General features: G+C 33.8%; 2 protein-coding genes across 3 annotated transcripts in view; one reads left to right on the top strand and one right to left on the bottom strand.

The window, feature by feature from the left end:
• LOC132758698 (uncharacterized protein CXorf58-like) overlaps positions 1–13,067 on the bottom strand; it is a 77,795-nt gene that overhangs the window by 49,689 nt on the left and 15,039 nt on the right. Inside the window, exon 11 of one of the 2 annotated variants that reach the window (XM_060750390.1) lies at positions 8,742–9,331. The exons of the other annotated variant lie outside the window; for it this stretch is intronic. Within the exon in view, the coding sequence (XP_060606373.1) occupies positions 9,125–9,331 (207 nt within the window). The 3' untranslated portion in view covers positions 8,742–9,124. Of the gene's footprint in view, positions 1–8,741; positions 9,332–13,067 lie in introns of those variants that run through there. 2 annotated transcript variants of the gene reach the window in all.
• Positions 1,890–4,248, top strand: LOC132758697 (E3 ubiquitin-protein ligase Midline-1-like). Its single transcript, XM_060750388.1, has 2 exons — positions 1,890–2,262; positions 3,051–4,248. Exons 1-2 carry the CDS (start codon positions 1,922–1,924, stop codon positions 3,733–3,735), a joined length of 1,026 nt encoding a protein of 341 aa, XP_060606371.1. The 5' UTR covers positions 1,890–1,921; the 3' UTR covers positions 3,736–4,248.

Here is a 13,067-nt window from a genome sequence, read left to right on the forward strand (position 1 = left end):
CTGGCTTACGGAAGGTCGGTGGTTCTACCCAGGTGCCCGCTCGTGCCTGAAATAATGCCCGGAGGGGCACCTGGGGTCTTCCTCCACCAATAAAGCTGGAAAAAATCGACGAAAAATCTCGGCGGGACGCTCTAGGATGACCCGACTTGAGTGTACGGTCGCCCATATGGGCTTTCCGGCGGCGACCTTAAATAAACGCATATAAAAAAAAATGTAGTGTAAAATGTTCTTTGCAGATGTATATAGTAAGTAAAACGAGCAATAATATCTGGCTCGTATTCATGGACAGCTTACATGTGCATTAAAAGGAAATAAAAGTGTGTATGTAAAGAGAAATAAAAAGAGCATATGCTTAAGTAGTGGTTTTCAAAATAGATCGAATCATCGCTGTTGTCGTGAATGATGCGATATAATTATTTTATTGATTTGCGTAAAGTTAACGCCACAAACTATTTATCTTAGTTCATTTAACATTTTATTTCTAAATTAAGACTGTATGTAGTAAAACTAATATAACAGAAGGGCGGTTGATTAAGTAAACCCAATAATATTCAAAGCACTGAATGAACTGATGGGGAGGCTATGACAGAATGTTTTAGACATATAGTTTCTTTTCTGTTTGCTTAAAATGTGCTGTTATTTCAATTATTACCAAAATAAGAAGATATGCACATTGCACCATTTATCCTTACTGTTGTGTTCAACCATTCATATATATGGTTTATATGGTTGACTATTCATTTTGTTAATATTCCAACACATTTCATTGAGGTCTACATTCGGACTGTTAATCATGCAAATTTTGAAAAACCTAAACTGCCATTTATAAATGACATACCAGCAGGTATGACGACTGTTCATTATAAGAACATAATACCATTTTACAACTGAAAGGTTCCTTATCAAAATATTCTAGGACTGTTCATCATAAATACTTTATGTCATTTTAATATCATTGAATTCGGACTGCAAGTTAACAACTTAATTAACAACTGCAAGTTATGCAACATTTTTATTGAACATAAAAAATATACTTATTTACATGTACCATAATCAAGATTAATAAGACACCACTGTCTTGTGATTAGTATTAATAGTCATGCTCTACGGACAGAAAGTTGTCTTCTCCCGAAGCAAATCTCGAATAAAATCACGTTTCAGAAAATTATTCCCATTTCATTATTCGTCGCTGACTTTGGCGGCTTCGGATAATATTAAAGCTAAATAATTCTTGAAAAAATACATATCTGCAAAGCTTATTCAAAATTGAATCAACCTAAGTGAAAATTGATCAGGAAGTTATATCTTCTTTTTTACCAACTTATGGTAGTTAATCGATAGATTCTACATGTATTTTTAAACCTCACTAGAAAAGAAACTATAAGTCTGAAACATTCTGTCATAGCCTCCCCATCAGTACATTCAGTGCTTTGATTATTTTTTTATTAGTTATAGCATGGCAGTCTCTTAGAACACTTTCAACGAGGATAGGCATAGTTGTCCTCCCCTCTGTAGTCTTCAAATTTCTTATTTTGGTGAATGCTATGTTGCAGGTGTGACATGTGTATGTTGCCAGCCCATGTACTTAACGGTGTACCCGCCAGTCAGCCTCAACGGCGTTTATAAATAACACTTGCAAAATAAATTTAAAAAAAGAAAAATAACACACACTACATGTATATATAGAGCTGTAAAGCGTATTTTATAATCATTTTGAAGTTATAAACTGTCAAAGACAAAACAATCTATTCAATTCTGCCATTTTGTAAAAAACAAAGAAAGCCATTTTGCAAACAAAAGCACATTAAGTATGGTTTATGCATTTGAAAATCAATCACGCGTATGCAGCAACGTCGAACTAGAATTACAAAGACCAGCTAGGTAGCAACGAAACAAAGAAGTTAAAACTTCAGCTGAAAACATGGCCGTAGACAGGCGTAAATTTAGTCAATCTTTGTATCGAGGATCGGATATAGAACATGATTTTCCGTGTTCTCCTTGTACTAAAGAGGGGAAGAATGTGGCTGCTATCAAACATTGTGTGGAATGTGATGAAAATCTGTGTCAAAAATGTTTAGGTGATCACAATAAGTTTTCAGTAATGAGAGGACATCAGTTACTAGACACGGTAAAACAGCTGAGCGGGAAAAAGCAGGAATTACCAAGTCAGAGATGTGAGAGACATGGAGGAAAATTGATAGATGTCTACTGTCCTGGTCATGATAAGGTTGGCTGCTCAACGTGTATGACCATTGAACACAGGTTTGAAAAATTCTACTTTCGGTTTCGATGTATTGACAAGAAAATTAATTTGACGTAAGACCCAACCAGGAAAAACAAATATTTAATAGATTAACAGCCTCTTTATGTCGTCTGATAAGGTTGGCTGCTCAACGTGTATATCCGTTGAACACAGGTTTGAAAAATTCTACTTTCGGTTTCGATGCATGACATAGAAATTTTTTGTCGAAAGAAAAAATATTAAAATAACAGCCTCTTTTTGTCGTCAAAATGAATTTATAGTATATTGTATCATTGGTTCAGAAATAGAAATAAACTTTCATTCAATATTTTCTTCAGAGTCTATCAACTTGTACGTTTTAACTCGAGGTCATCTTAAACCTGTGAAAACTGGCAGAAATCGCCATTCTCTATGTATTTTGAAGTTTATATAACTTCTAAAATTAAGGTTGAATATATCTGTGTCTCATTTTGTAACAGACATGTCGCCCCTTGACATTTATTTTATATTGAATTATAATTTATGGACAGACTGACAATAGTTTTTACCAGATGAATTTTAGCAATTATTTCATATTGATAACTCCTATTGTACGTCTCTTTTATTGCAGTGGTTCCAAAACTTTATAAGCCGATATTTAACATTTTTGTTTTTCATCTGATGCGGCACGTCATGTCATAGTATATAAATGGGTTCGCTGAAGACCTTAAGCTATTGCAGTGGCTGTGAAGAAATAAGTTACATACCATTATATACAGCATATATAAACATTATGCGCTTAAAATTTCTAATGTCTATTTCATTGCAGTGGCTGCAAAGGTATTAGTTACATACCAGACATAGCGTGTAAAACTGAAACCTCCGAGAAACTAAAACATCTTGAAGCCGATATAAGCACTCTACAGTCTCGTTTCAAGGCCTTAAAACAAAACAGGCAGAAAGAATTAGAAAATGTGAAGACAGAAAAAAGTCAAGTGATTAAAGAAATAAAATCAGAAAGGAAGAAAATCAACGACCATTTGGACAAGATGGAAATAGATATTCTTCAAGAAGTTGATGTGACCTTTCAGACAAAACTGCAACATATGGAGTCTAATATGAAGCAAGTTGATGAGAGGATTGCTGTTCTACAAGAAAATCTGAAGAAGATAAATGCTGCTAAACAGGAAAACGAATCTGAAAAATATGTACAGATCAAACTTGTCAACGAGGAGAAGAAAATTTCACACGACAGTTTAGAAAACATGGAGAGGTCAAGAAAAACAGGTACACTACGGTTTGAGCCATACAGACAAACGACTGATTCGGAATGCAACACAATTAGAAAAATACTTCACTTTCTAATTATTGAGGCTGAAAATTTTACTGAATTCAATGCACGACTAAAGGATGACAAGGAGTCATGTAATATTTCAGGCATGTGCATGTGTGAAGACGGGTGTATTATTATGACAGATTCCAACAATAAATGTATAAAGAAAGTGAATGCATGATTCCTTCCAGATTTTATCTTCGCTGAAAGTCACTAGCATTCCATATGGTATTTGTCAGATAGACTCATCAATGCTCGCCGTTACTCTGATAAATGATAAGACAGTTCAGTTTATCTCCCAGACAGAACCAATGAAGCTACAACAGTCCTTCAAAGTCGGCGATAGATGTCGGGGTATTGCATACAATGATGGGATGATTTATGTTTGTTGTGGCGGAGACAAGGATCGTGATGAAGGTGTTGGTCATCTGGAGGTATATACTGTTTCTGGGAAATTGGTTTTATCTCATTATGATGAGATTACATTGCCTGTAAATGTTACAATTTCAAACACTACTATGAAGGTATTCGTGATCGACAAACATAAAGGTATTCTAAACATAAATGAAAACCGAAACATGAGGCCCGTAACTGTAGATAAAAAAAAATTCTTGTATCCCTGTTATATTTGTAAGATAAACAAAAGTCGGTATTGTGTTGGTTTTTATACGACACACAATTTTCTTTTGATGTCACATGATCAGGTAGAACTCCCAATAAGTGAAGATGGTTTAAAAAATCCAGTCTGTTTATGTTTTGATAACAAATCTTCAAGACTTTTTGTTTCTTGTTTGGAAAGTGACAAAATAATTATCTTTACATTAAAGATAAGTGACTGATCTGTCATAAACGAGAAATAAAACTTGTGAAATAAAAGCCGGTGCTAGGGGGCGTGGACGATACCCTGCACTTTCCAATGCTGTCCATGAACAGGCTAGATAAAGCCAAGCTGCAACATTTTTCAATTTTGTCGGGTTTTTTGGGGCATTTTTTAAGGATTGTATTTTTCTCTCCTTTTTTGTATGTGACATTCGTGACTATGTAGGTATTTTCTTTATTAAACCTGAAGTACCGTTAACGGAATAAGGAAGGTGTATCACTGAAAACGTTAGTTATCGATGAAGAAGTGGCGAAATATAGTTTTTATCATGAATTATATAAAATTCACATACTTTGTACTTATATGTCAGCATCTTATTAAATACAAATTGTTTTTGTAATGATTACGAGTGTGTCAATTTGTTTAATTAGATTACTTTAAAATAAGAACACAAAGTATAATATACTAACATGTTGATAAAGCAACAGATTGACTCAATGTTATAATCTTAAAATATATTTTCTGACATCCGTTTAAAAGAACGGTTTGCAGGTACATGTATATTGTTAGTTTTAATACCACAAAATGTGTATTGAAAGTAGTATGACTTGTAATTTCCATATTTACATAAAACTTGTTCAGAAAAATAGAACTTTACAATATGTATGTAACATATGTTTTTGTATGTTTGTGAATTTTGTTTCAAGAAGTTGCAGTAGTAATATCTTTCCTGTTTCAATATAATCATGAGAAGAGAACCTGAACGGTTTGTAAATTATTTTACACAAACACTTAAGGAATTCAGTATTATTCCCAGTGTACTTTGTATGTCTTCTTATTTTAGTACAATAAAGCCTGTCTTACAACACAAGTGTCTTGGTACAGGCTTGTTAAGTATGGTGGCTGAATTCTTCCATTTCGTGTCTTCACGAAGACACGATAATATGCTCACTTGTCTCGTCGCCGCCTTCGATTTTTGAGAGCGACGACATGACTTTTGAGAGCGCCAATACGAAGACACGATATATTTTAGACGAAATAACGATATTTTAAGGCAAACTATGTAAACAAGAGAGGTTAAAACATACGAATAACATATTTTTAGATAAGGGAGATTGTTTCAGTGTTGAAGGGGCCGTAATCAGATTAACTAAAAAATATAAACTGGACAGAGTTATGATTATTGCACATTGCAAATCTATCATTGTCAACTATAACTTTGTATACGAATCAATGAACCTGAAATTGCCACTTAAATGCACAGCTGAAGTTAGTTAACACAACAGCTTCCTATGGAATTCAGAAGAATTCACAACAATTGTTGCTAAGAAATGACTCCGACAATATTTTTCTTTTGAATCCTTTTGAATAGGCATTAACAGGGCATAATTTTGTGGGGGAAAGGTCATTGAATCTAGTCAGCGATTGCTGCAAAAGGCTCGGAAAATTACAGATGAAATAGCAGTCATGAGACAGAACTTTAAAAGAAATGAAAATTGAAGCATAATTGTTAAATATAGTACTTCAAAATAAAATCTGTTTTCAAATGAACACCATTATTTTTAGCTCACCTGTCACAATGTGACAGGGTGAGCTTTGGTGATCGCTTTTCGTCCGGCGTCCGTCCGTCCGTAAACTTTTACTTTAAATGACATCTCCTCATAAACCACTAAGCCAATTTCATCAAAACTTCACAGGAATGTTCCTTTGGTGGTCACCTTTAAAAATTGTTCAAAGAATTTAATTCCATGCAGAACTCTGGTTGCCATGGCAACCGAAAGAAATTTTTTTAAATATCTTCTTTGAAAAAAACCTAAGAGTTAGAGCTTAGATATTTGGCATGAAACATCTTCTAATGAGTGTCTACCAAGTTTGTTCAAATAAAAGCCCTGGGGTCAAAATTGGCCCCACTCAAGGGGGTCTTTGATTTTCCCTATATGCATATGCTAAAAACTTAAAATATCTTCTTTTAAGGAACCCAAAGAGCTAGAGCTAAGATATTTAGCATGAAACATCTTCTAATGAGTGTCTACCAAGTTTGTTCAAATAAAAGCCCTGGGGTCAAAATAGGCCTCGCCCCAGGGGGTCATTGATTTTCCCTATATGCATTTAGTAAAAACTTAAAAAAATCTTCTTTTAAAGAACCCAAAGAGCTAGAGCTAAGATATTTAGCATGAAACATGTTCTAATTGGTGTCTACTAAGTTTGTTCAAATAAAAGCCCTGGGGTCAAAATTGGCCCCGCCCCGAGGGTCATTGATTTTCCTTATAATATTATGTATATAGCAAAAACTTAAAAAATCTTCTTTGAAAAAACCCAAATAGCTGGAGTTTAGATATTAAGCATGAAACATCTTCTAGTGAGTGTCTACAAAGTTTGTTCAAATAAAAGCCCTGGAGTCAAAATTGGCCCCGCCCCGGATGTTATTGATTTTCCTTATATTTGTATAGCAAAAACTTAAAAATCTTCTTTGAAAAAACCCAAATAGCTAGAGTTTAGATGTTAAGAATGAAACATCTTCTAGTAATTGTCTACAAAGTTTGTTCAAATAAAAGCCCTGGGGTCAAAATTGGCCCCGCACCAGGGGTGTTATTGGTTTTAACTATATGTGTATAGTAAAAACTTTAAAAAAGCTTCTTTTAAAAAAACCAATGAGCTAGAGCTTAGATCTTTAGCATGAAACATCTTCTTATGGGTGTCTACCAAGTTTGTTCAAATAAAAGCCCTTGGGTTAAAATTGGCCCTGCCGGGGGGGGGGAGAAGAAGGGGGGGGGGGGGGGTAGATCGTTGTTTTTCATTATATGTGTGTAGTAAAAACTTAACATCGTGAAACATCTTCTAATGGGTGTCTTCCAAGTTTGTTCAAATAAAAGCCCTGGGGTTTAAACTGGCCCCACTCCTGGTGTCTTTATACAGGTGAGCGACCTCAGGGCCATCATGGCCCTCTTGTTTAAGAAATGATAATTATATTCTATAGTTTAACATAAAGAAATAATTTAGATAGAAATATGTATGGGTCTTCAAATTCTATTTTCTATGATATGCCTAGCCAAGGACCGTTCAGCTCAATTGTTAGAACTAAGTTGGCAGAGCTTTGGACTGTGAATCAGACGTTGGACAGTGAATCAGACGACCCATGTTCCGATTCCCAGACTATACTTTATACCAAAGACTATACTTTATACAAATTTATTTTCTTATTTTTATAAAACAATATGTGATATAAATCAAGGTATATATAAATGCATAACAAAACATTATTTTTCAATCTTAAACAACATCATTGATACAGCATGATATTGATATTTCTGGAAATATTGATATTTCTTGAAATTTGACATTTCTGTTCTTGAAATATTGATATTTCTAAAGATTTGCATGACAAATGTGGAACATCTTTCCAAAAGTTCACTCTAGTTAAAAGTTTATATATTTTTCTTGGCTTGCTTTCCATTTTAAATGTTGTTCACCGAATTTGGAGTATACGGATTGTAAAATATTAATACTTTCAAAAAAATTACTTCAATGTTAAAAATAATTTGCATTATGATACAGGCGATTGAAAATTTGATTTGCAGGCCAAAACAAATATTGACAAAGTAAGTAGATATATTTTGTCATGTAATTTGCTTTATACAAAATAAAATGTTTTGTCAGTTTAAGATTTTCCTCATAAAGACAAAAATGTTTATTTATTTTTCCAAGACTCAATTAGAATTGCAAATTTAAATTTAACAGACAAAAGCATCCTAGGATAGAACAATCAGTCTTAACTTTATTTAGCACAAAACATAAACACAGTTTTGCAATGGGCAAGGCATATGATAGAACTATTAGAAGGCTGTTCAAAATTGTCTTTTACAATCAAAACCGAGCTTAGAACAGCTATATTACATAACACGCAGGCTGTTCAAAATCAAAACCGATCGTAGAACAGCTATACTACATAACGTGAAGGATTTGAAAAATAATGTATCATGTAAGAATATCCTGAACAAAGCTTCAAGTAACATTAAACTTGAAATCCTGTCAAGCAATAATGAAGTATTCCGAAATTAAAACAGATCATGTCCATTACACAAATAAAGCAGGATAACAGAACCAATGTGTTAAAGCATGAACCTAAATATACATTAATCTTTTTCCAAATGAATTAACATTTCCATAATAAATCAGTCACCAGTTTGGTCAAATGACCATCTTCTCACACATAAAATTATTTCTTACATCATAAATGTGATTATATAATATATAATAATCACTGCACATATATCATAATTACAATTATAACAACATAACATGTATATAAAACACATATCACAGAACTTATTCAGCGTTATAAATAAGCAACAGTACCACTACAGTATTGTCATGTAAACATATGTATGTCTTATTAATATGTTCTAGTTAAATCAATAAAAAATGAAAATAACAATCATAATTTCAGAATACTATTATTGTTTTTAAAAAATGGTTCTCTTTCAACTACAAAAAAAGTTATTTTTTGCAGAAAAAATATTTCCAGAGATCACTCCACTAGTTCAAATCTCTACTAGTTCAAATTTAATCAACATTTATCAATTATATTTTCATATCTAAATTAAATCATCATTTTAAAACGGGCCCTGTTTCCACTTTTATAAATTTTATTTAAATTTATCTTAACAAATATATCCAGAGATCACGAGTACAGGTTTTATAATCAATCACAGAAGATGTGTGGGTTCACAATTAACTTTATTTTTGTATATCAGGAAATATTTCCAGAGATAAGTCTAGGAGTGCCAACTAAATCATCATTAAAGGAAAGTTCTTGTGTCCACTCATAAAGTTTTCTTGCTTCCCTCTCCCACTGTTCCCCCTCATCACCATATTCCCCTGTGATCCCGTACTTATCAAAATAATCCTCGGGTTCTTCAGAAACAGCTGTCTGCCCTCGAGAGTCCAACATATCTTCCTGAAAAATATCATCCATGTGTTTATATAAGTCTAAAAATCATCACATTAAATCACAAAAACAGTGTAGAGTTTTTTGGTCCTATAATCTATTTTCTAAGCAGCTAGTTGAGATAGCATTATACACAGAAAGTTACAAACACCACAGTGAATCATATTACAATGTTTTATATATTTCCTAAACTTTGTTGTGGGGGTATAACAACATGTTTTAATCATCTTTAATTAATAATTTGTATCTCTACATTTTGCACATTATAAAATAGGCAAACATCTTTGAAAAAAGGAAAAATATTTAAATTTATTGAAAATAGACTACTTAAAAATAAGCAATATTTTTCAATTAAGGTTAGGATTAAAGCCACATTTGCACATTTTACATGTCATTTACTCATTGACTTTTCTGTTGTAACTGGTGGTTGTTAACACCTTAAATGCCTGTCTGTAAATTATTCAAGGGACCTACAAGTAAAACAAATGACCTCAAACTCAAGTTATTTTTTCCTTACATGAGAAAATCTAAAACCCTTGACTTTCAATATCCGCCTGCATAGAAAAGTTGTATTTGTTCAAACAACTTGACTTCCCGACATGAAATTAAAATAAGTCCATTAAAACAAGAGCTGTCGGTAGGACAGCAACGCTCGACTATTCTTAGTGCTTGATAGTAAAAAAAAGTGCTTGATACATTTACCTCCTCCTGTTTACAGGTTGGAGTCATGATGGTGAGCAAGTGTGCAAAGTTTCAAAGCCATATGTCAATGGACTTTGAAAATATTTGAACTATTACAAAAACTTTAATGTAAATTCTAAGTCGAAAAGGGGGCATAATTCTGTCAAAATGCTTGATAGAGTTACCTCCTCCTGTCTACAGGTTGGGGTCATGATGGTGAACAAGTGTGCAAAGTTTCAAAGCCATATGTCAATGGACTTTGAAAATATTTGAACTATTACAAAAACTTTAACGTAAATTCTAAGTTGAAAAAGGGGCATAATTCTGTCAAAATGCTTGATAGAGTTACCTCCTCCTGTTTACAGGTTGGGGTCATGATGGTGAACAAGTGTGCAAAGTTTCAAAGCCATATGTCTATGGACTTTGAAAATATTTAAACTATTACAAAAACTTTAACATAAGTGGTTACGCCGACGCTCGGGTGACTGCAATAGCTCTACTTATTCTTATCGAATAGTCGAGCTAAAAAGGGGCATACTTCTGTCAAAATACTTGATAGAGTTACATCCTCCTGTCTACAGATTGGGGTCATGATGGTGAACAAGTGTGCAAAGTTTCAAAGCCATATGTCAATGGACTTTGAAAATATTCAAGGTATTACAAAAACTTTAACATAAATTCTAAGTTGAACAAGAGCTGTCGGTAGGACAGCAACGCTCGACTATTCTTAGTGCTTTATAGTAAAAAAAGCCTTGATTTAAAGGTAAAATTTTCTCAGTAAAGAAAAAGGCAAAATTGTTCTTTAAATCCATATTACAGTTATAGGCCTTGGAGAGAGTCCTATTATGCTCTCAAAGAAGAGTATAAAATTTCAACATGTTTGAAAGCCTTATGTCAATCAATTTTGAAAATATTTGAGGTATTACAAAAACTTTAATGTAAATTCTAAGTCGAACAAGAGCTGTCGGTAGGACAGCAACGCTCGACTATTCTTAGTGCTTGATAGTAAAAAAAATGCTTGATAGAGTTACCTCCTCCTGTTTACAGGTTGGAGTCATGATGGTGAACAAGTGTGCAAAGTTTCAAAGCCATATGTCAATGGACTTTGAAAATATTTGAACTATTACAAAAACTTTAATGTAAATTCTAAGTCGAAAAAGGGGCATAATTCTGTCAAAATGCTTGATAGAGTTACCTCCTCCTGTTTACAGGTTGGGGTCATGATGTTGAACAAATGTGCAAATTTTCAAAGCCATATGTCAATGGACTTTGAAAATATTTGAACTATTAAAAAAACTTTAACGTAAATTCTAAGTCGAAAAAGGGGCATAATTCTGTCAAAATGCTTGATAGAGTTACCTCCACCTGTTTCCAGGTTGGGGTCATGATGGTGAACAAGTGTGCAAAGTTTCAAAGCCATATGTCAATGGACTTTGAAAATATTCGAACTATTACAAAAACTTTAACGTAAATTCTAAGTCGAAAAAGGGGCATAATTCTGTCAAAATGCTTGATAGAGTTACCTCCTCCTGTTTACAGGTTGGGGTCATGATGTTGAACAAGTGTGCAAAGTTTCAAAGCCATATGTCAATGGACTTTGAAAATATTTTAACTATTACAAAAACTTTAACGTAAATTCTAAGTCGAAAAAGGGGCATAATTCTGTCAAAATGCTTGATAGAGTTACCACCTCCTGTCTACAGGTTGGGGTCATGATGGTGAACAAGTGTGCAAAGTTTCAAAGCCATATGTCAATGGACTTTGAAAATACTTAAACTATTACAAAAACTTATTAAAGTGGTTAAGCCGACGCGGACACTGACGCCGAAGCTCGGGTGACTACAATAGCTCTACTTATTCTTATCGAATAGTCGAGCTAAAAAGGGGCATAATGCTGTCAAAATGCTTGATAGAGTTACCTCCTCCTGTCTACAGGTTGGGGTCATGATGGTGAACAAGTGTGCAAAGTTTCAAAGCCATAATTATGTCAATGGACTTTGAAAATATTTGAACTATTACAAAAACTTTAACATAAGTGGTTACGCCGATGCCGACGCTCGGGTGACTACAATAGCTCTACTTATTCTTATCGAATAGTCCAGCTAACGATGTTAACATTCAGATGTTGAAAGGTATAGATGGAGTAGTTTTATACAAGAGGGCCATGATGGCCCTGAAGTCGCTCACCTGTATATAGGCCCCTGGAGCGGGGCCAGTTTCAACCCCAGGGCTTTTGTTTGAACAAACTTGGTAGACACCCATTAGAAGATGTTCCATGCTAAACATCTAAGGTGTAGCTGGTCAAGTTTTTTCTTTACACATATAGTTTAAAACAATGACACACCTAGGGCAGGGCCAGTTTTGACCCAAGGGCTTTTATTTGAACAATCTTTGTAGGCACTTACTAGAAAATGTTTCATGCTTAATATCTAAACTCTAGCTATTCGGGTTTTTTCAAAAAAGATTTTTAAGTTTTTGCTATACACATATAAGGAAAATCAAAAAATTGAACAAACTTGGTAGACACTCACTAGAAGATGTTTCATGCTTAGTATCTAAACACTTGCTATTTGGTTTTTTTCAAAGATGATTTTTTTAAGTTTTTGCTATACAGATATAAGAAAAATCAATGACCCCTGGGGCGTGGCCAATTTTGACCCCAGGGCTTTAATTTAAACAAACTTGGTAGACATCCATTAGAATATGTTTCATGCTAAATATCTTAGCTCTAGCTCTTTGGGTTCTTTAAAAGAAGATTTTTTAAGTTTTTACTATATGCATATAGGGAAAATCAATGACCCCCTGGGGCGGGCCAATCTTGACCCCAGGGCTTTTATTTGAACAAACTTGGTAGACACCCATTAGAAGATGTTTCATGATAAATATCTTAGCTCTAGCTCTTTGGGTTCTTTAAAGAAGATTTTTTAAGTTTTTACTATATGCATATAGGGAAAATCAATGACCCCCTGGGGCGGGGCCAATTATGACCCCAGGGCTTTTATTTGAACAAACTTGGTAGACACTCACTAGAAGATGTTTCATGCCATATATCTAAGCTCTTGCT

This window comes from Ruditapes philippinarum, unplaced genomic scaffold (genome assembly GCF_026571515.1).
Source record: "Ruditapes philippinarum isolate M1 unplaced genomic scaffold, ASM2657151v2 ctg2098_1_1_1_1, whole genome shotgun sequence".
NCBI lineage: Eukaryota > Metazoa > Mollusca > Bivalvia > Venerida > Veneridae > Ruditapes > Ruditapes philippinarum.